This window comes from Corythoichthys intestinalis, chromosome 12 (genome assembly GCF_030265065.1).
Source record: "Corythoichthys intestinalis isolate RoL2023-P3 chromosome 12, ASM3026506v1, whole genome shotgun sequence".
NCBI classification, from domain to species: Eukaryota; Metazoa; Chordata; class Actinopteri; order Syngnathiformes; family Syngnathidae; genus Corythoichthys; species Corythoichthys intestinalis.
In genome coordinates, this window is record NC_080406.1 from 43608695 (window position 1) to 43632534 (window position 23840).

Genomic DNA, 23840 nt, shown 5'->3' on the forward strand with positions numbered 1-23840 from the left:
GCATTAGCCAGCACAGTATGGGATTGTGTGGGGAGGGTAGTGCAGTGTATGCATTAAAATAGGAGAGCTCGGCTTGGGGCAGTGGGACCGCTTCATGGATTTTCTACCCAGCCGCCCATCCCACCACCCTTTGCTGGAGCTCCTCCATGGAGTATGATCTGCGTTGAGGCGTGTCTTAACCTGAAAATTCTGTATGTAGAGATGTTCTTAAGTAGAGGTACCACTGTAAATCAAATACAAAAAATGTTTATGAAATTGAATTGTTTGACTTGAGCATTATGGTTGAAAATATTGTGAGCATGATAATGGGAGGGAAAAAAATGCAACTACTACCCAAAAGTTTACAATACCTTTTTTTTTTTTGTTTTTTTGCTGCGATTACAGATTTTGTTAATTGTAGAAAAAAAAACATTTTAAGTTTCAATTTATTTTTTAGAGTGGATTTGCTCATTTCTCTTGAAATAATTTGTTTTGTTTTAGTTTTAAATACATTTGGTTATACAGTATTTCAGGTGCAGGACTAAAAAGTTTAAAATTCAAAAGACTAATATTTCTCAACTTTTATATGATACTGATGAATACAATTTAGAATGAAAAGAAATCAATGAACCTAAAAAAGGTGTGTCCAGAACATTTTTTGGGGAAAATAATTTTCCTTTGCGTTGTTTTCATTCATCTTCCGCTTATCCTTAGAGAGGTCGAGAGGGTCATCCCAGCTAATAATATACATACAGTGGTACCTCGACATACGATCGCTGCAACACAGGAACTTTTCAAGATCCGACGCAAAATTTGACTCGCCATGTGTTTCTACATCCGATGACATGCTTGAAATACGATTTATGATGGACGAGCGGCGGATTTTCTTGTGAGAGCAATCAACATGGGTTACAACTCAGGCTGTCAAAATTATCGCGTTAACAGGCGGTAATTATTTTTAATTAATCATGTTAAAATATTTGACGCATTTTACGCACATGCCCCGCTCAAACAGATTGAATGACAGCACAGTATCATGTCCACTTGTTGTGCTTTTGGTGTTTAGTTGCCCTCTGCTGCCGCTTGGCTGCGACTGATTTTATGGGTTTCAGCACCCATGAGCAGTGTGTAATTATTGACATCAACAATGGCGAGCTACTAGTTTATTTTTTGATTGAAAATTTTACAAATATTATATAAAACGAAAACATTAATATAAAATTTCCATAACTTGTACTAACATTTATCTTTTAAGAACTACAAGTCTTTTTCCATCCATGGATTGCTTTAACAGAATGTTAATAATGTCAATACCATCTTGTTGATTTATTGTCTTAATAAACAAATACAGTACTTATGTACAGTATGTTGAATGTATATATCCATCTTGTCTTATCTTTCAATTCCAACAATAATTTACAGAAAAATATGGCATATTTTATAGATGGTTTGAACTGCGATTAATTACGATTTTTAAGATGTGATTAACTCGATTAAAAATTTTAATCGCTTGACAGCCTTAGTTACAACAATGTTGATGTAGGTGGTGGAAAAAAGGAAAAAGCTGAGGCTTACCAATGAAATGTAGATGGAAATGATAAAAAGATATGAGCATGGGGTGCGCACCCGTGAACTGGCTCAACAATACGGACGGTCAATGCTCTATGATCTCGGCGGTCCTCCTCTGTCTTTATAAATTGAGCTGACAATTATTATGACTGTAAAATCCACAGAAATCTCTAGCTACGTCAGGTTTTTAAATATTTCAGAACTTGTGCAACACAATATGCCTACTGTCTGCCGCAGCTGAACAAGTGAAGTGAAAGTAAAAAGTCCTCCCAGTCCGACACGTCAGCCACGCGGTGGGTTCAGGTACGCCATGCAAAAATATATCTGCCACATTAAAACCCGATTTGTTAAGTTTTTACAGGTATCATCATCATTATTATTACGATTATTATATTATTCCAATTTTTTTTCATTATTTATTTGTTTTGCACTGTGTAATTGCTATTTGCAATAGTACCAGCAGTATTTATCAAGGATTTGGTGTAGGTTTTGGGGCTGTGGAACGAATTAATGGAATTATAATGTATTTTTATAGGAAAATCCTGCTCGACATACGACCATTTCAACTTACAAACAAGGTCCTGGAACGAATTAAATTCGTATGTAGATGTACCACTGTATTTTGAAAATAAATTGAACTATTTTACCAAACCATAATGTACAGTAAAAACAAAAAAGGAGCTAAATCAAACAATAAATTACAATGAATTTGAGTTTACATTTAGTATGCAATAGTGTGGCTATCAGCCTATCATCTTGTAACATTAGAAAGGATTGCCTCTCAATATTTTTTCCCCATTAGTCAGTAGTTTTCTCACAACCCGATGTGCATGTTGATTTAACAGATAACTTTTATTTTTAAATAAATGACACCATTGAAAGCACAAGTGTTCTGATATCAAAATAGAGTGATTTATTTGAGACACTGAACAACTTTGAATGTTTAGTCTTGAAACAGGTGACCACACCCTGGACCAGGGTGCGCTAGAGACATAGTAATAGTAGCTGTCACAGCGTTTCATCCACATTGGCCAGCAAACCCACAGCCCAATTTCTCAGTCTGACACAGACAATAATGGCTCTGAAAAAGTCCCCAAAAACCATGGACAACCCATTGACATCCTATTGTGACACCTGATGAGGAAAAAAAATAAGGGAAAATGTCTGCCTTTCACTTCCAGGAAAGCAAAAAACAAAAAAAAAACAAAAAAAATCAAACCCACCTTGAGGAATTTTTGTTTTTCAAAAAGTGCACTTCATGTTGTTTGAGCGCAAGTTGACAAACGAAATGGAAGCAAAAAATTTTGGGGGGTTCAGATTGGACGCTTCAGTAGAATCAGCGCAGGGAAAAAGTGCTCAAAACGCAAAAATGTGGAAAACTGTGCGTTGGAATTTGGTGGGTGTGGCTTTGTTTAGCCCATTCAACACACGATGTGAAGACGCAACCGAGCGACACGTGATGATTCCATAAATTTGGCAGTTTGTGCCTCGACTGGGAAAAAAGGAGTTTGGAATTAAAAAGCGGCCATAAGCGAGCCCCTAACGTGACGTCAATAAGGTGTACTGTATATAAACATATATACACAGTATATAAGTCTGTGTATTAATCTAATTTACATATCTTTACATTCTTTACATGTACATCCAAAAAAGGGCAAAATTCTCTTCGTAAACCACACTTTTCCACACATTTTTTTTGTCCGTGTTGTTTCCAATTGTCGGGCCGGTTCAGGAGGTTTGGGAACGGCAACGCTCCACCTTTTTGCACTTTCAATAAGTCCGTCTGCGAGGGTGGTCGAGGTTTTGCTAGCGTCGCTCGCCCCCGCCGCGAATTCTACGAGTCTTCCTTCCGTCAGCGGCCGCCTCTCGGTTAGGTCGTCTTTCCTGTCGAGCGGCCGAACCGTGGCGGGAGGGGGCCAGTGGCAGTGCATCCTTATGAGATACCTCGACATAAAACGGGAGTTGGAAGTACCTCCGGTGTTGTCGAAGCACGTCCGACAGCGTGAATGGCCGCTCCTTCATTTTCTGTTGTTGCTCCCGTGAGTTCTTTTTTTCTTGAATTTAACTCGGTGGACTGCCATGCCCCCCCCACCCCCACAGAGGGGCAACGAGAACGTTTGCTGATGTCTTAAGAAGGCAGTCTGCTGCACATTCCGACGATTGGCCATCCAACGCTGCTATTTCCGGAGGTCCAGAACGCATACCTGAAGCGAGAAATGGCATGTGGATGCCAGTTAGGAGAGATTTGGCAACTATTGTCTTTGAGATGCAAGAACAATTTGATTAAGTACAAGCATCCCAGTGTTCTGTTGTCAGTACACAGTTCATCTTAAAGGGACAGGCAACACCTTCATCATGCACATCCCAGCTGGAAGTATCTTGTATAATAAATAAATAAATTAAAAAAAAAAACCCAGAATTTAATTTGTCTAAACTTTGTGTAATAGTGAAGAAAAATATAAATAAACACCAGTATCTCTGGTAATTGAGGCAAACGTTTTATCAATGATGGTGCCATTTCAGCCAATCAAATGCGAGGTTGCCAGATTGCCCACCTGTCCCCATAACATCATTAATACTCATTTTCATATACAACTGTGTTTAGGTCTATCAGTGTGTGCGCGTATAAATGCCATCATAAGATAGCTGTGCTCGTAAGCCAGGTTTTATTTGTGTGTGTGTTGAAACATTCTTTTCTCCATTATCAGAGGTCTACGTAATTTGCCATTAGCGTACTTAAATACTTTAAGCAACCGTATTTCACGTGAAGGTCACTTATACAAGGTGCGAGCCGTCCCTTTATGCTTTTTTACTTTGAACCATAGACTTCATAATGTAATTACATGACACATTCCCCATTCATAGCGTCACGCCTTCCCGAAGGGGGCCGTCCGACACACCGCTTCATTTATTAGCAGTCGGTCACATGCAGCGATCTAACACCGGCGTCAAGTTGAAAAAGTACGAAAGCTGTACTGCATACAAACAGGAAGGATTGTCTCAGGAGTGATTTGTTCAAGGATTCAAGGTAATTATTAGATTTTTCGTACCATGCATGCATTTTGGAACATTGTGAAAAAAATCAATGGGAGGAATTGGCCGCTACAGAATTGGCATTATACTTCACAATACTTACGTAAAATTAATGCTACCTGCACGTTTTTTTTTTTTTTTTTTTTTTTTTGCTTTTAACTATATTGCCAAATGTATCACATTTGATACACCTAAAATTTAATGATTTTGAGACTAATTCAGAATTTTGACATTTCTTTTTGGAAAAAAAAAATGATGGATGCAATTCAAAACATGCATCTGCAGGTTCCATGAAAAAAACAAACAGGATTTAGAAAGGGTTACAGATATCTGAGCGCTTATTACACATATTGATTTTGACTTTTCTTTTTACAAATTTGAAAAAAAGGTTTCATTAGGACCTTATTTTTCAATTTTTGTGATTCTCTCATGATTGCTTCATATTGCTGGCATTAAAGGGTTAAACAAAAATCGAGACTCTTTTACGTCCATATCTATAAAGAATTCAGGGATTTAAGCATTTATTCACAAGAATTTTCAACGGAAAAAGAACTTTGTTTACATTTGGCGGCTGCCAATTTCCTTACTGACTAGCCTCATAGTTCGCAACATTTACATAAAATAAATGCTATCTGCACGTTTTTTTGTTGTTGTTGCTTTTAACCAATAATCTAGACTGTTTTACGTTCATATTTATAAAGAATTCAGGGATTTAAGCATTTAGTCACAAGAATTTTCAACTGAAAAAGCTCTTTGTGTTTCCACTCGGTCAGCTTTGACGGAGATAAGCCCCCTATGAATCGGCCCCATGTCCCGTCAATACATTATGAAGTCTATGTTTGAACAATCAAATATCACAAATGTTGTGCTGCAGGAAATTACAGGAAAACATCTGACATGAGAGCAATTTTGCATCCACTATTGTCTGTGTGTGCGTTTGTACGCCGATTTCTACCATTAATTGAATTGAACCAAGGATGTTCCCCTTTGAACTTCAAGTTTTTACACAATAATAACTTTTTAGCTGCTATTGACAACAATAGACGTCAAATCCATTTTGGCTGGCAGTGATCGATTATAGATCGAGTGACGTATTCATTTATTGATCATTTAAAAGGTGCAGGATGTAGGCTTGATGGCCAAAAATCGTACTGCAACTAGATCAAAATATTGACTAGCATAAAATGCCCTCCCCCTTGGAGTTGCCAGAATACCACTTCACATTGGAGAACCTGCAGGAAATGAATTGTGGCAAGCCTCTGCAGAAGGTACAGTGGTATGAAAAAGTATCTGAACCTTTGGTAATTTCTCACATTTCTGCATAAAATCACCATCAAATGTGATCTTTGCCAAAATCTCACAGATGAAAAAACACTGTGCTTCAACTAAAAACTAAAGATGCACCGATACCGATGCTGGTATCGGCAGGGGGCGCTGATCCAGCCCGAAATGGTGGTATCCGTATCGGCGAGTACCAACAAAGACGGCGCCGATACCATTTACCGGTCATTTATTATAACATTTGACCGCAGCCTTTTTTTTACCTCCTGGCGCTCACTACACTCTGCCTCTGTGTTGTGTGATGACACGTGAACACCAAGCAGCCATCGCTATTGGCCTGCTCCAGACCAATGAGGGCGGGCCAATAGCCACTCCTAACCAATGACAAGGCCGCTTTTTCATATGGAGTAAACATAAACCAGGACAAATGGCGGCGGTCGGGAAGTGTTTCAAAATAGAAATCCCGTCGATTAAAATCAATGACTGCATGCAAGATTTGCGGCCTGAAAGTTTCGAGATGTGGAGTTAAATCGGCCGATTTCAATACCTCGAACCTGATTAAACATTTGAAGACGAAATGTGAACGAACACAACGAGTTTGAGCCTGCAAGAGCAGGAGTGGTATCCAGAGGAAGGGCGCTGGACCGGAGCAACAATCTCTGTTCAGTTCACTACGTCTACTTTACTTTTATTGTGTTTCACTGAAAGAAATGCCGCAGTAATTTTGGAACTGTTTCCAAAGGAGGGTTGCCACCTTTCAGAAATATAAATAAAGGACTCCCCCCTCCCGAAAAAAGGAGGCTAATAGAGAGACGGGATGCTGTGGTCAATTATTATTAATTATAATTGTTAGCGTCCGCAAATGTGGAAAAAAGGTTGGAACTCGAAGCAGACAACAAGCGGGGGATACGTATAAGGGTTTAATGATTGCAAACAAAATACAACACGCGATCGCGGGATAGAAGAAATAACAAAAGGAGTCCGTGACAGCAGGTCGACGGAGCTCAATACTACAAACTCGAAGGTTAACTAAGACGATAGGCAGCGAGCCAAAAAGTCAAAATAAAAACACTCAAATACCTGCACAGGGTAGAGGTTACAAACGAGTACAGCACACTAACAGAAAAAAACCAATGCAGGGGCATAACAAGCAAATGTAGCGAGACTATAGTGCGAGATGTCAAATGGCGATCAGCAAGGCAAATATCTCGGCAGCCTTCTCTGAGATCACCCGTGCTTAAATGCTGCGTTGATGAGCCTGCATTGGATTCAGGTGCGACGTCAGGAACGCCCCCACTAACAGCCCAGCAACAAGACACAATCTAACCAGCAGCAGAATGTGACAATAATTTCATGAAAGTTGCACTGTTTGGCCTTTGAGAGGTTTAAAAAGGTTTATTCAGTTCATTCTGAGTTTATTATTATGATTTTTTTTTAAATGTAGCACTATTTTGGCCTTTGAGAGCCAAAGGTTTATTCAACTATTGTCTACTTGGGTTCAGTAGACTATTCACTTTGTGCTAGTCTTTTTCCTATTTTGCAAAGGTAAGCAACAGCCTGACAAAGCCTTGATAGCAATGATTTCACATCCAATTATGTAGCTCTTTGAGAGAAAAAAAAAAAAAATATATATATATATATATAAACGGGGTGGTATCGGTATGGTATCGGTATCGGCCGATACGGCACAGCCAGGTATCGGTATCGGGGCCAAAAAATTGTATCGGTGCAACACTACTGAAAACCCCCAAATATTTATAGGTTTTCATATTTTGATGAAGATAGTATGCAAACAATGACAGAAGGGGGAATAATGAATAACCATCACATTTGATATTTTGTTGCCCCCCACCCCCTTGGTTTCATCAGTCCACAAAATATTTTGCCAAAACGTCTGTGGAGTGTCCAAGTGCATTTTTGCGAAGATTAAACGAGCAACAACGTTTTTTAGACAACAGTGGCTTGCTCCGTAGAGTCTTCCCATGAACACCTTTCTGTGCCATAATTTTACATATACAGGACTGTCTCAGATAATTAGAATATTGTGATAAAGTTCTTTACTTTCTGTAATGCAATTAAAAAAACAAAAATGTCATACATTCTGGATTCATTACACATCAACTGAACTATTTCAAGCCTTTTATTATTTTAATATTGCTGAATTTGGCTTACAGCTTAAGAAAACTCAAAAATCCTATCTCAAAATATTAGAATATCATGAAAAAGTATACAAGTAGGCTATTCAACTAATCACCTGAATCATCTAATTAACTCGAAACACCTGCGAGGGTTTCCTGAGCCTTAAAAACACTCAGCTTGGTTCAGTAAACTAAATCACAAGTATGGGGAAGACTGCTGATCTGACTGCTGTCCAGAGGACCATCATTGATACCCTCCATCAGGAGGGTAAGACACAAAAAGAAATTTCTCAAAGAGCAGGCTGTTCACAGAGTGCAGTTTCAAAGCATATCCACAAAAAGTCTGTTGGAAGGGAAAAATGTGGCCGGAAACGCTGCACAACCAAGAGAGATGACCGCAGCCTTAACAAAATTGTGAAGAAGAGCCGCTTCCAGAATTTGGGGGAGCTTCAAAGACAGTGGGCTGAAGCTGGAGTCCTGGTATCAAAAGCCACAGTTCACAGACGTGTCCGGGAAATGGGCTACAATAGCCGTATTCCCATGGTCAAGCCACTTCTGAACTCAAGACAACGGAAGAAGCGTCTGACTTGGGCTATGGAGAAGAAGCACTGGACAGTTGCAGAGTGCTCCAAAGTCCTCTTTTCAGACGAAAGCAAGTTTTGCATTTCATTTGGAAGTCAAGGCGCCAGAGTCTGGAGAAAGGCTGGAGAGGAGCAAAATCCAAGTTGCTTGAAATCCAGTGTGAAGTTCCCACAGTCAGCAATGGTTTGGGGAGCCATGTCAGCTGCTGGTGTTGGTCCACTGTGTTTCATCAAGTCCAGAGTAAATGCAACTGTGTACCAAGAGATTTTAGAGCACTACATGCTTCCATCTGCTGAAAAGCTCTATGGAGATGAGGATTTCATTTTCCAGCATGATCTGGCACCTGCCCACAGTGCCAAAACCACCAGTAACTGGTGCACTGACCATGGCATCACTGTCCTTGATTGGCCTGCTAATTCCCCTGACCTGAACCCCATCGAGAATTTGTGGGTTATAGTTAAGAAGAAGATGAAAGACACCAGACCTACAAATGCAAATGAGCTGAAGGCCGCTATCGAAGCATCCTGGGCATCAATAACACCTCAGCAATGCCACAGGCTGATTGCCTCCATGCCACGCCGGATTGATGCAGTAATCCGTGCAAAAGGATTCCCAAACAAGTACTGAGTGCATCAATGGACATTTTCAAATGTTTGATTTAGTTTTGCTGTTATAAAATTATTTTTTTACTTGGTCTGAGGAAGTATTCTAATTTTTTGATATAGGATTTTTGAGGTTTCTTAAGCTGTAAGCCAAAATCAGCAATATTAAAATAATAAAAGGCTTGAAATAGTTCAGTTGATGTGTAATGAATCCAGAATGTATGACATTTTTGTTTTTTTAATTGCATTACAGAGAGTAAAGAACTTTATCACAATATTCTAATTTCCTGAGACAGTCCTGTAGTTGATGTGTGCAGAGAGATATTGGACTGTGCCAGTGATTTCCGTAAGTCTTTAACAGACATTCTAGGGATCTTTTTCACCTCTCTGAGTATTCTGCGCTGAACTCTTGGTGTCATCTTTGGTTGCCGGCCACTCCTTGGTAGAGAAGCAACAGTGCCAAACTCTCTCCATCTATAGACGACTTCTCTGACTGTCGTTTGATGAACATCCAGACTTTTAGAGATGGTTTTGTATCTTTTCCCAGCTTTATACAAATCAACAATCCATGATCGCAGTTTTTCAGAAAGCTCTTTTGACCGAGCCATGATGCACATCAGACAATGATTCTCATCAAGGCAATTCTTACCAGGTGTGTGTTTTATAGTGGGCATGGCAGATTTAAACCATTCATCAGTGATTGGTAAAAATTGGTTTCAATTGCTCTTTAAGTCTCCTTAGTCAGAGGGTTAACTTATTTTCCCCTTTCTGTCATTGTTTGCATAATACTATCCTCATTAAAATATAAAAACCTATAAATGTTTGGGTGGTTTTAGTTAAAGCACAGTGTTTTTTCATCTGTGTGATTTTGACAAAGATCAGATAACATTTGATGGTGATTTTAATGGAGAAATGTGAGAGATTCCAAAAGGCTCAGATACTTTTTCATACCACTGCATATATTATTTGGATTTTTCATGCCAGATGTTTTCAATGTAATAATGACAACATTTAGTAATGACGATAAAAAGAGCCGTGATACAAGGTCCAAGTAAGTTTATGTCACCATGACTGAAGTGAGGGAGGGCTACTTTTCTATAATGTATAAGCACACTGGCGAAGAACTATATCATTTAGTAATGCATTTACAGCATCCACAGAGACCATTTAATTGCTCCATCCATTTGAATTTATTTACCAACTAAATATATACACACGTAAAGACTTTATCTTTGCCTCGGTCAATGGATCCACATGCTAAATTGTTTTTTTTTTTTTACCGTGTTTTTATGGCTTTTATACGATTAAATTGATACATTAATTAAAATAAAAACAGTAATAAACTATGGTAATTAAATCAACTTGAAGATTTTTAATTATGTGATTGTAAAAGTATTTGTTATTATCAAGGACTATTGCACTTTTTTAAAAATATATGTTTTAGGAATAAACTTGTACAGAGTTACCTCTCAGTGTTAAATAAGCATGGTGGGCCTCCGGGCTTCTCTTTGCATTGAACTATTAATTTAAATGAACAAAAACAAATAAATTCTATCAAAAAATTAACTTCAACATTATTACCGTATTGGCCCGAATATAAGATTGTTGTTTGCATTGAAATAACACTGAAAACGAGGGGGTCGTCTTATATTCGCGGTCTAGACATTATACCCATTCATGACGCTAGATGGCGCCAGATATCATTGAAGCGATGTTCTGTCATGACAGATCTCAGCTACTCTCCCTATTCACTACGCGAGATGGCGCCAGATATCATTGAAGCAAGCGATGTTCTGTCATGATAGATCTCAGCTACTCTTTTTAGTTTAACCAGTTTGCATTATTTTATTGCAATATTTTTCCTTAATCAGATTTGTTTCAAGACTACAGTTACAGTTAGAATTCACTTTGATGGTTAATGCAGTTATTGCAATTTTTTTGTTTTATCACAATAGATTGGTTTATTTACATTTCAAAAACCAGAAGCCATTCATTTACGAATGTGATTGCACTTTAGTTTACATATTTAAATGTTCAGATATTAACATGTTTTTTCTCTCAAATATATTGTTATAATCATTTGTTTCGGATGTACTGTAATTGTTTTCTGTATAAAAATTAATTTGGTGTTCAAAAAGTCTTTTTTTCAAACTTGAGTCTTGAAAAAGAGGGGGTCGTTTTATAATCAGGGCCGTCCTATATTCGGGCCAATACGGTATTATATGATTCTTAAATTATTTTGTAATTTTCATTAAAACTGTATTTATTATCCGATTTTTTTATTGTATTGAAAACCTAAGTTAAAATGAATAAACAAACTAAACTTGATTTAAAAAAAAAAAAATCATAGTATTTAGATGTGTACACAGGGTCAATAATCTAATCCAATTTATAAATTAGAATATATGACCACTCACTGAACCATCTGACGCGCTGGCACCAACTTTGTCACCGGTGCTATTCCAACACACTTCAAAGATCCCACCGGTACCTCTGTAGCTGTGCACCAAGGCCCCACTCTGAAACAACATATCACGTGAAACCCCCCCGAGAACAACATCATGTCCAGGGACATATGGCCGTGGTGAAAACTTACCGTCGTGTTCCAAATATGCACACACTTGTCAAAGGAGCCGCTAGCGAGATGCTTGCCATCCGGGCTGAAGGCAACGCTGTAGACGGGTTCCTGGTGCTTGGTCAACGTGTGGATGCAGACCCCTCGTTCGACGTCCCACAGTCGCACCGTCGAGTCAAATGACGCACTACGAATGTAGGAAAAGATACGCCAAAGATTGATTAGAAATAATAATTTGGGGGGATCTGTCGATCCTTGCATTTGGTCATGCAGATTCTGTGGGGATTAATATGGGCATATCAGTGCACTTGTTGGGTATTTTCATACTTTTCCAACTTCTACATATATTGTAGCATCCTCCGCTATTTGCTACATTACTGTGGGGAGGAGTTAAATTTGTATTGGCATTCCCACTTCTGATGGATCGGACGTCGATCAAGTTAGGATGGGGAGCGTGGAGTCGACTTGGAGACCAGATACAATTTAGTAATTTTCTTCTCCAGAAAAATAATTGCTCAATTATTTAAACCAGGTGTCAGCAACCTGTTGCTCTATAGCCGCATGCGGCTCTTTAGCGCTGCCTTAATGGCTCCCTGAAGTATTTTCAAAAATGTTTGAAAATGGAAATTAATATGGGAGGGAAATATATTTGTGTTTAATATGGTTTCTGTAGGAGGACAAACATGACACAAACATTTTTCTAATTCATAAATATTGTAATGAAGTTAAACTTGAGGCGGCATCCTACAACAGGTTAGTAACGTGTTGTGTCATTCTTAATATGATGCACTGCAGGAAAACTAAACATTTACTGTATTTTCCTCACTAAAAGTTGCATCGGAGTATAAGGCATATCTTAAACGAATGGCTCATTTTAAAACTTTATACTGTATACAGTACGTAAATAATATATGGTGCACTGCATTGTAAGGCGCAGTAATAGTAATCGTAATACTAGTGGTTGGGGTTGCGTTTCGCATTAGCTGAATAGAGCTGTGCTAAAGGGAATGTCATGTCATGATTAACCAATATTGATCCATAAATAAGTTGCACATTCGGCTTTTGAGAAAATTAAAGGCTGGGTGCACCTTATTGTGCGGAAAATACGGTAAACATGAAGGCTCATTATGTATTTGTAGCCAACTTAGTCATTTTGTTAGTAGGCTTTTAAGTTTTTTGCGGCTCCAGACATAATTGTTTTTTGTTTTTTTTAGTTCAATATGGGTCTTTCAACATTTTGGGTTGCCGACCCCTGCTTTAAACCTTGTGATTTATATATATATTTTTTTTATTTAGATAATTACTGCATGCGCGGATGAGTACTATTCACTGTTTTACAATAAAACAAGATTGGAATATTAAAGGTGCATGCTGTTATCAACGAAAAAAAAAACAGGATATGCAAAAATAGATATCGGCAGGTCAGTTTTTTTCAAAAATCAGTGATTGGACGGAAAATTGTGATTGTGCACCCCTATATTAGACTACAACTAATTTTGTTCTGCTTTTCATACGAGCTCTTTCTCACCTCGCAAGCATGATGTTGGAGTTAGGGTTGCTGGTGCCCGGCCCAGTCGGACTCCATTTAATGGTGTAGATTTCTTTACTATGAGCCTGGAGGTCATGGACGCATGATTCTTGTTTCATACTCCAGATCTGGAACACCACAAACATAAGTAAGTTCCTTCTTTGTATTCAAATTCCGAGGCTTCTCTCACCTTTAAAGTCATGTCATCCGAGCATGAGGCGAGCAGCATTCCCGAAGGATCCCACTTAATGGCATTAACTTCGTTCTATCACCAAAAAACGCCACTACGTTCATTATATGGCTCCCTTAAGAATATTATGAAAAGTTCTATGGCGCGAATAATCTCACCGTGTGACCCTGGAACGTCTTGAGTGGCCGGTCGCTGCCGAGGCGACACACGTGGATGCACATGTCGGTGCTGCACGAGGCAAAGGTGGTGTTATTCTGCCAGTCCACATCCAGAGCCGGAGCTGTCAAAGTCAACAATGTGCTCATTAAAAAGGGCTCCTCGTGTCTTTTGGTACTGTTCTGCATGCATGATTGAACACAGTTTACCTGAGTGGAAGGGGAACTGCTGTTTGGCTTCTCCTGTGTGCGCGTCCCAAATGATTGTCGTCTGGAAAGCAATCCATAATAAATCAATGTGTCAATGTGGTCATTTCAAATGAATAAAAACATATATATATATATATATATTAGGGCTATCAAACGATTAAAAATTTTAATCGAGTTAATTACAGCTTAAAAATTAATTAATCGTAATTAATCGCAATTAATCGCAATTCAAACCATCTATAAAATATGCCATATTATTCTGTAAATTATATATATATTCTGTAAAATAAATTGTTGGATTGGAAAGATAAGACACAAGATGGATATATACATTCAGCATACGGTACATAAGGACTGTAGTGGGCATTTCACTCTACTGTCATTTAAATCTGTCTATGCTGTCCTCACTCCGAAGCGTCTACTTTTTCCAAAGCTAGACAGCTAGAGAACGATGCCTTAATAATCAGACTTCTTCATTTTTCATCCGATTTATTAATAAAATGGCCTCAAACCATTGTCCTCTTTAGACCGTCGTAAAACTACAATAAAAAGTACACACGCATTGTATTAGCAACAACATTAGCTTAGCACGCTATACAGGTTCACTAAACATAAACAAAAAGCGTCTCATACAAAAAAATATAACATTTCGCTTACTAACATAATATGTACATTCTTTACAACAACCATACTTACGGACAAATCTTGTCCAAGGATCATATAAGCACAACATTACAACGTAGGTGTCAGCCCGAGACGTCGTGCAGCCATATTGAACTGGCAAGAAAACAATAAATCATGTCGCAAAGCGACCACAAGAGTTCGCTGTTAGACAGCACAAAAAGCCTTGCTGTAAAACTTACCAAAAGGCAGAATACTGTCTGAGCGGGACATGTGCATTAATTGCGTCAAATATTTTAACGTGATTAATTTAAAAAATTAATTACCGCGCGTTAACGCGATAATTTTGACAGCCCTAATACATATATATATTGAAAGTGATCACTATTCTGTTTCATATCGTCCAATCTTGATCTTCATGATTTTTAATAGGCTAGGTTTATATTTTGAACTCGTAGGTTTAAAGAGTCTGCAAAGGAAATAGAAACTAAAGAGTTGTTGAATTTTTTATTCACATATGAATTCAATTTTAACACAAATTTTAGCATGCGTCTTGCAGACAACTTTTCATGGTCTATATTTGAGACAGCAGTACAAACAGTTGATAAAAACTACAGTTTATTAGAGGTGTGCAAAATTTCCGATTCTTAGATTATTCGCGATTCGGCCGTGGAAGATTCGAGAACGATTCACAAACATCCAAATTCCGATTATTGAAATATGCGAAGTAAAGCGGAAGTACACAACACTCAGCGCGCCGCGCGGTCTTCGAGACGGAACGGAGCGAGAGTGTAGCTAAACATCATGCTTCCCATTACCCGGCCCCTCTGGTAATGCCAATGCTCAACTCACAGCTCTAGCTCAACTCATGCAACGAGATAAAAAAACACAACAACATACCTGACTGCTGCCGAAAAGCTGCTACAAGTACATCCATATAATGTTACGGTGGATATCATTTATATAGGACTAGATGCAATATAGATTTGGTAGTGTGAGCAGCACATCTACAAAAAGCTAGATGCGGACGTTATAAACGGCCGCCATCTTAAAGCAGTACACTTCCCTGCAAGGCTGTAGTAGCGAACCTTCCAAGCAAACCTAATTAACTTTTTATCTAAAATACTCCTAAATCGGTAAAATATTGACTTGAATCTATCTTTAAAATAGTTTTAAAACTTTCACATGTCGAAAGTAGACAAAAGGGAAATTATGGAATAACGGAAGCAATTTTAACAAATTTAACGGTTGATTCACAACATTAAATTAATTGAATGTAGTTTAAAGCTGCTGATACAGAATGGGGACTTGAGTTTTTTATTTAATGTTATTTTTGTATATTTTTTTACTGCTATATGTTAACTCGATACTGAAATAGTGTGGTTTAGCCTGAGAGTATTTTTGAACAATTTTGGAACTAATGTACAAAACATTGGGAAAAAAAAAAAAGAGAGAGAGAGAAAAAAAAGGAGGGGGGTGCATCAATAATCGTTTTATAATCGAATCGGAGCCTCTGAATCGTAATCGTAATCGAATCGTTAGGTGCCCAGAGATTCCCAGCTCTACAGTTTATGCAATAAAATATATAGCTAGAATAAAGAAGTTTATTCCACAAGGAAAGTAATGTAACAAAGTAACTATAGCACGCAATTTTTTTTCTTGAGAGGTATACAAGATTTAAAAAATATATAAAAACAAGAAAGAAACTAAGCTAAACTGGAATGATAAAGGCACCCAGCATTAGAAACGTTCATTGCTATCACTTGTTTTTGGCAGCGTACAAAAGACATATGCCTGCAAGTCTTGTTTTGTAATTGTTGTCTACGAATGTTCCTGAGGTGGTTGTGTGTGAATATCCATTGTTTTGCATGTTAGATACTGCACCTCCATGCTAAATTTTGTCAACGCCATCTTTGTGTATTATTAATTTGATCAAGTAAAAATGTCATTGCTGATATCCACCTCAAACTTTGCTGGCTCTACCATCTCAATGTTAAACTTGCCTAGGCCGACACTTGGATGATGTACATTAAGTCTTCAATTTGTAAACTTTCATCACAACTGCAGGACATAAAGAGCTTTATCGAGTATCTGTGGTTGCTATCCGCGAGTACTGAAATGTAACCGTATTCCCTCTGAGAATAGTCATAAACAGTAAGTGTATCCATTGAGAGAGAGAGGGGAAAAAACTGTTCATGTATCACAGCCACTTTTATTAAATACCTTATCTACACCGGCACTGAGAATGGAGTTCCCCTTCTTGTTCCACTTGAGTGCAAATATTGGCCCCTTGTGCTGTCCCAAGGTGCTCGCCAGATTTCCTAATGGATCAGGGCAATTGTGTGAGATTTCATTCCCAATGACAACACCATTAAATTAACTCCTTGGCTTCCATTGACAGCAATAAGACGTCTAATCCATTTTTGCTGTTCAGATGGATTAAATGTATGATGCCTTCAATGGCAGAACATACCGTCCTTTGTCCATATTCTGGCGAAGCCGTCGTATGAGCCCGTCGCCAGGAGCGTCCCATCACTCTGTCAGGTTTTAGAAAGATGCAGTGGTTAATACAAATGTCTGTTTCGAAAGAAGAGGGGGAGTAGTGTGTGCTGGAACCTACATTCCAGTCTAGTGACGTGACATCTTTGTTGCTGGGGACGTCCTGCCCACCTTCTCGGATACAGTGGCGCAGCACCAGCTGGGTGGAGTTTGAGTTATTGTTCTCGTTGAGGTTCCAGATTCTGGCTGTGGAGTCCCCCGAACTGAACAAAATACCAAGGCCAAGTTAGGGGTTTGAGAAAAATAGCTCAAAGACTAAGTTCCACACCATTAGTGTAAACAGTGTTAAGAAATGGGGCCAAGGAACTGTTTACTCATCCATTTTTTTTCCTATTCAGGTCATCTTGGTCACACAAACAATTTGACACGCTGCGTTTGCTTTGCAGCTTACCCTGAGGCCAGCAGATCACTGACAGGGTTCCAGGCACAGATGAAGACTTCTGACTCGTGACCTCGCAGCACTGTGGCTTTGCTGGCGGGGATCTCCACGTCCACATCCATGTCCATCGACTCACAATGGTTATCTAAGAGTGCGAGTGTGCATAGACACATGGAATAAGTAAAAAATAGGGTGTTTTCACAGCGACTGGGCATACGATCTTTTTTAGTTGTATATTAACACCAAATTTTCATATAATGATGTCAATATAAGGGATTTAGCCTTAAAACAAGGTGAGCTTTACAGTCAAGCTTCACTCCCCTCTCAACTTCCTCTTGCTGACACCTTGAAATGAAACCCCCACAAGTGCATGTTGACACAAACATCCTCTCTCTACCTCACAATCCACCTGATCCACAGCCTCAGGTTTCACAAACACATCAAGCTGCGAAAAGCCAACTATAGCACATTCTGCAAGGATCGTATTATTCGCTGCTCTAGTTCATTTGAACCGGTAAGGCGGCAGATAACACCGCATCTAGGGCTGATCGATTTTAGAAAAAAAAACTAATGTTGATTTTTTTTTTTTTTTTGGGAGGGTGATACTACGATTTGATTCACGATTTGATTCAAATCAAGCTTCAGTGCAAAATTACTGAAGTCATATTTACAACATTCTATGGAATGACATCATACAATCAAAACATAAGCTATAACAGTGTTTAGCTAGTACTATTGACGCAGGAGGGCCGCGTCTCGCGTCAAATAATAAACTCTGCCGTTCTTTTCTCGTGCATCGCGTTGAGCCGCTTTGGGACGCGTCTTACACGCGGCCGCACTGCGACCGGTGTACATTGGCTGATTGACTTCAACTCCCGCGTTTCATTGCGTTCTCGCGGGGGCCACGTTGTCGCGCCGTTGACGTTTCTGGGTTATACTGTCCTACCGTGTTGGTCCTCATTATAGTAAAGAAGATGGAGTAAATATAATCTACACAAAGAAACTGTAACCCGATCGACTCACAGCCTCGAAAAGTAAGGGTTATGTTACGTCAGAAACTCGTTCGGTATGCCTCCGTTCTGAACCGAGCACCCCGAGCCGAAACGGTTCAATACAAATACATGTACCGTTACACCCTTAGTAGCAGCCCTGCGCACGGCCAGTGTGACATGTTTGAACGCTGACGTCATCGGCGCGAGAGCTTTTCATTGAGCGTTCCATCCCGCAACCGAATCCTTCCACTTTGGAGCCCGAATTCAAAGTTTTGCATCTTCGCCTTCCGTTTTCGCCGACACCATATAAAGACGAGGCCATTCCGCAATATAATCATTGCGTCTTGGTGTCGCAGAGTCACCATGTACACTGCCCCTAAAATAGTGGAGACGTCTGGCGATATGTTTGGAAGCACACAAACCTGTTCCAGCTCTGCTATTGCAGTCATTTGCATTGTATTTTTGTTTGTTAATACAGTATGTATTTCAAGACTGCCTTTTTGTAAGACGCTTGTTCAAGTATTGTTCATAAATGGCTGATAAAAACACAGAGGAGTCGTATTTAAAAAATTCAAGTGAACTTTTTTTCTAAAAAATTTTCTTAAAAAAAACAAAACAAAACAAAAACATGGTGGGCCACCAGTGCCAACCACCAATCTTTGCAAGTTTCCTGTGGGAAACCCACCTTATCTGAATATGCTAAAGTGGAAGTTCAGAATTTATGATGTTCGGCTTAATCTTTGAGTAAGTGGGGTTTTAATTAGTCAGTGGAGTTGGTTTCAACAAATTTCGTGCAGTTTGTTTGTTATCTGTTAGTTACGGGGCTCCGGAGTGGCTAAGCTAGCGGGAGAGTGGTTTACTAGCATGCCAATAAAAAACATTTGCACAAATGAGAATCACCAATGACCCATGCAATCAATAATCACCCTGACTCGCTATACTCTTTACACTTTGACCACTTTGATCTGTTAATATTGTTTTTTATTGGCATGCAAGCAAACCTCATTGACTCGCGCTAGCTTAGCCACTCTGGAGCCCTGAAACTAAGAAATAACTAACAAACTGCACGAAACTTGTTGAAATCAACTCCACCGACTAATTAAACACCCTCTAACATGAAGATTCAGCCTTATGTAAAAAATCCTTAACTTCTCCCTTAAGTTACACTGTATGTAAAAAAAGGCCGTTGGTTGTACATTATATATATATATATATATATACACACACACACACACATATGTAGTTTTATCTATTTATAATTTACTGTATTCTTTAAAGGCACTACTCCAACTGCATCAAATGGAGACATATGTTTTATCTATTATGATATATTAAATCAAGTATTTTTCCTGAATTTGTTCTGAAAATCTGAACTGTAAACATTTCCTGTTAACTCATTCACTGCTATTGACGTCAATTGACATCCAATTCATTTTCAAAAAATGGATTGGACGTCTATCGCCGCCACTGACAGCTAATTAGTTACTTTATGAAATAACATCAAAGTTGTTAGAACAGTGGCAAGGTTGCCGATTTGTTTCCTGCATTTCACTGTTGTAAGTAGTCCATTTATCCAAAAAACACGAATCCCAAATTTTCCAGTCTTCCACTTACTCATATTGTGGGTGCCGTTCTCCTCCCCATTGACAGTGGCGTCCCCGTTCTTTGGCGCGTTGGATTGGTTGCCGGAGGTGGAGGCCGCCATGGTGCAGGCAGCCTGCTGCTGAGCCAGTTTGTCACGGAAGGCCTGCTGCCGCGTCTGCACCACGTCGGGCATCACGGCGTCGATGAGCGAAAGCGACTCGATCGGCCGCCCGTCGAACACCGTTCCGTCCTGTGGGCGAGACTCATTTTGTAAATATCTCGTAAAAATACAGGCGGAAGCTAGTCGCTACGGCAAATCTCATCTCACCTCATTGATGCTTATCTCTGCCTCTACATATTGGAGCCCTTTCTGCAGGATGGAAATGAGGGCTGCAGGGGGCACTAGTGTTCCATTGATGTTAGACTGGCTAATGTGGCTTTCAATGCCAAAGGTGAACGCTGAGTGGGAGAAACCTGAAAACAAAACCATATATTCATCATCTACATTCCTTCCTGAGACCAAATTACATAAGTATGACATATGAGTCATTGATGCTGTGCATTGTCTATGGCCATATTCGGAGTATCTAATAGGTTCTTTTAGGCTAGGTTATTAAGGCGCAAGGGCCCCCCCCCCCCCGCATTTATGTTTGGCTACACCAAAGCTGACAAGGATTTGTGTTGTGTGTAATAAAAGTTTTAAAAGGCACCTCCCACGTGAGATGAACCTTAATTGGAGAGGTGCCAAAGTGCACTGCAGTGAAGTCCTGCTGAGAGTCTTCTCACTTAATCTCAGTGATAACAGGTTCACTTCCTCAATGATTGTACAGTTGCTCATTTCAGGTTTTAAGCTTTTATCGTAAAAGCGTTTATATAACAGTCTGAGTGGAGAATTTTATTCCCAAATGTATTGGAAATGACATTTATTGCAGTGGTTAAACCACTCCCCTGACTGTGACAGCTGTGTATCATCAGCTCAATGGGCACTCTACACAAGCTAGTCGACACTTTCGAAGAGTAGATGCACCTTTGCATCTAACGTCAGCCACAACAAAATGATGTGCCAAACTAAACTAATCTAAGGCGCAGATTCTATGCAGGACCGAAACGTATGCTGACATTTCAAAGCAACCATTTCATAATAGGACTATTTTCTATGAAGCATTGAAGCGTTTACTGACATTCAAATTGTAAATAAAACCTACTCCAAAGTCGTTATATGAGCCAACATGCACAAAGTCGCATCAAGCTATACAGTGCTCAAGATTGACTTTTACAGGTTAGTGACCTGAGAATGACTGTTTGTAAAGATGACTGCCTGTTGTGCATGAAAGGTGGGAATGTATGAAACAGCTTTACTGCGTTTGTGGAATAAAGTGAGGATTATTATTACGGTCTCAAAATCAAATGAAGTGCATGAAGCATCATTCCAGGATTCAGTCATGTGACTTGATGGCATCCAACAAGGTTTTGACATGAAGTCAGGGCCCCAGCCTGCCACTTTTTAGACAGTGCAAGTACATTTTTTTAATCTACTAGGCTGTGTCCGTAAAAATGGTTGCTGGAATTATCAAGATAAAAGTTATATATTTATCCATACTGTACATGAAAGCAAATTGAATAAAACCAAATACACTGGTTATGGTGCGTATAACAGTCTGAAGTTGATTGAAATTTTTAAAAAAAATTAAACCACAGTATTTAACTAATTGCCTGCTATTTGTAACGATAGACGTCCATCTAATTTACAACTGGATGACTGCAGTGAATTCTCGTCTTTCAATGCTATTGACGGCACGAGACGTCCAATCCATTTTGAGTGTAAAGGGTTCATTCATCTTTTCAGCTCAAACCATACCTGTATCATTGAATGTGTTTAAGTATCAATTCCAGCTTTAAAGGACCAACCTGATTCTTGGAGGTATCTGTAGACCAAGAAGTTCACCTCGTCACTGGTAATACTCATTTTAGCCCAGAGAAACAGCGGAGGTCTGTTGGAAGGCTCGGCTCACTCCTGGAGAGACGTATACAAAAATAGAAACAGGCGTATTACTACATCTCAGTACTCGAATCATTGCAACAAAGCATCTCTTTATCTTTTCCACTCATAGCAAGATTGTCAACTGTCTTCCAGATAACCGTACGCAAACATTTTTTACACTTTCTTACCAAGGCTGATATAAACTTTAGTTTCCTGCACGTAACTTGGCAACAGAACTTGTGACCAACCAAACCACAAAGCGACATACAGGGTTACCCCCAGTGCTTTATAAACCTGGAGGGCTACCAGGCTTCTCTTGCCTCCCTCGACAGGTTAAAACAGTGCTACAAAAGAACGTATTAAAGGGAACCACGGACAGAATGAATTGTTAGCATGGGCTATCAAAATTTGATTTTCAAACCCCTCTTAATGTTTTCGTTTTTATAAAAAATTTAAAAATTAGTGTAACTGGTAGGTCGCCATTGTTGTTGAAGACGTAATGCACTCTGGGCGGTGACGTCCCTGGGCAGCACTGCCGTACTTCCACAGTGTCACTCATTAGCTACATAACTATGTCGTCGGTTCTGCCTTTCCAATTTGATCCTGAGCGAAAAAGTAATGAGCACGACAGCAATGTCGATAATTCCCAAAACGAGCAGCGAAAACAATTAAATGAAGGTCTCCATCGGGATTCGAACACTGTTTTCAGTGTGACAGACGAACGCGTAGACCACAGCACTACTATATACGTCCGTGTGGCAACAGAGTCATTATTTTCTTTATAAAGCAATCGTAACCTATATGCGTTGTCTGTCTGTGCGGTAAAATCTGAAAGGGAAACGCAACTGAATAGAAAGTGCGGCTGGCTTGACCACAGCATTAGAAAACGCAGGTCAGTTCAGACAGCAAGCAGACAAAAATAACATAGGGATTGCGAAAAAGGGTTTATTGAACACACAAAAAAACTGGCGATTGCGAAAAGGGAGACACAAAAAGGGTCTGTGTCAATAGGCCGGGATAAAAAAAAAAAAAAAAAAAAAAAAGGAAAACCACGGTGAGAGGCAGACAATGGGGAAAGAAACAAGGCAATGGTGCAACTAGCAACTAAGGGATATACAAACTGTCAAATGGCAGCAAGTTAATATCTCGGCAATCCACCTAGGATCGGTTTAAAGACACTGCTGATGAGCAGAAATTGGATGCAGGTATAACGTTGGTAACTCATCCCACATTTCTATAACAAAACAATATGACCAGCAAAATGTGACAAAATCATGCCAGTCGTCATACTAGCTTTGATTGCTAGCTAGCACAGCTATTCTCCCAGTCCAGCCCAACCGCATCATCACCCACAGCGTGCATTGCGCGCGTAAAACATGGCGCCCTCCGTAGGTCAAAATGTGTACTAAGTATTATAGATTTCTAAATCAATGGTAATAATATATGTGTTTCTAATAACATATTTTATTAAATAGAACAATTGTGGCTTATTACAGCCTACATATCTATAAGTCTTTAAAAAAATATGCATATTTCAACAGCACTTTTTTAACCGGGTCTGGTGGTACGTTTGAAAGTGCAATATCTACATGCAACTAAGGCTGCAGCTATTGATTATTTTAGTAGTCGATTAATCGATGAACTATTTAGTTCGAATAATCGAGTAATCGGATAAGGAACATAAAAAAATAAAATACCTGAGCTGAGTTTGAGCTGTCCCTGCTCTCTGCACTCCATTGTATTCTTGTTTGTTTCTTTGTTTGAACTGTATTTCAGATCAGTGGCTTTTGGCAAGACTTTTTAAGTGCATTGTTAGGTCCAAGTTTAAAATTTCCTGTCAGCTTAACATTTTTATTTGTATTTATTTATTTTTCAAAAACAT

The 23840-nt window shown here is 39.2% G+C and overlaps 1 protein-coding gene across 2 annotated transcripts in view; it reads right to left on the bottom strand.

Moving 5' to 3' along the window:
• Positions 1–2297: 2297 nt before the first annotated feature.
• The window catches only part of LOC130926804 (F-box-like/WD repeat-containing protein TBL1X), a 65696-nt gene continuing 44153 nt past the window's right edge, over positions 2298–23840 (bottom strand). For both annotated transcript variants that reach the window (XM_057852039.1, XM_057852038.1), the window contains 14 exons: positions 21886–21991; positions 20306–20451; positions 20008–20227; positions 17414–17546; positions 17084–17225; positions 16937–17000; positions 16687–16784; positions 13843–13903; positions 13636–13757; positions 13478–13552; positions 13288–13415; positions 11781–11946; positions 11602–11703; positions 2298–3752 (listed from right to left, as the gene is read on the bottom strand). In XM_057852039.1, the coding sequence (XP_057708022.1) occupies positions 3726–3752; positions 11602–11703; positions 11781–11946; positions 13288–13415; positions 13478–13552; positions 13636–13757; positions 13843–13903; positions 16687–16784; positions 16937–17000; positions 17084–17225; positions 17414–17546; positions 20008–20227; positions 20306–20451; positions 21886–21943 (1542 nt within the window). In that variant the 5' untranslated portion in view covers positions 21944–21991 and the 3' untranslated portion in view covers positions 2298–3725. The remainder of the gene's footprint in view (positions 3753–11601; positions 11704–11780; positions 11947–13287; positions 13416–13477; positions 13553–13635; positions 13758–13842; positions 13904–16686; positions 16785–16936; positions 17001–17083; positions 17226–17413; positions 17547–20007; positions 20228–20305; positions 20452–21885; positions 21992–23840) is intronic.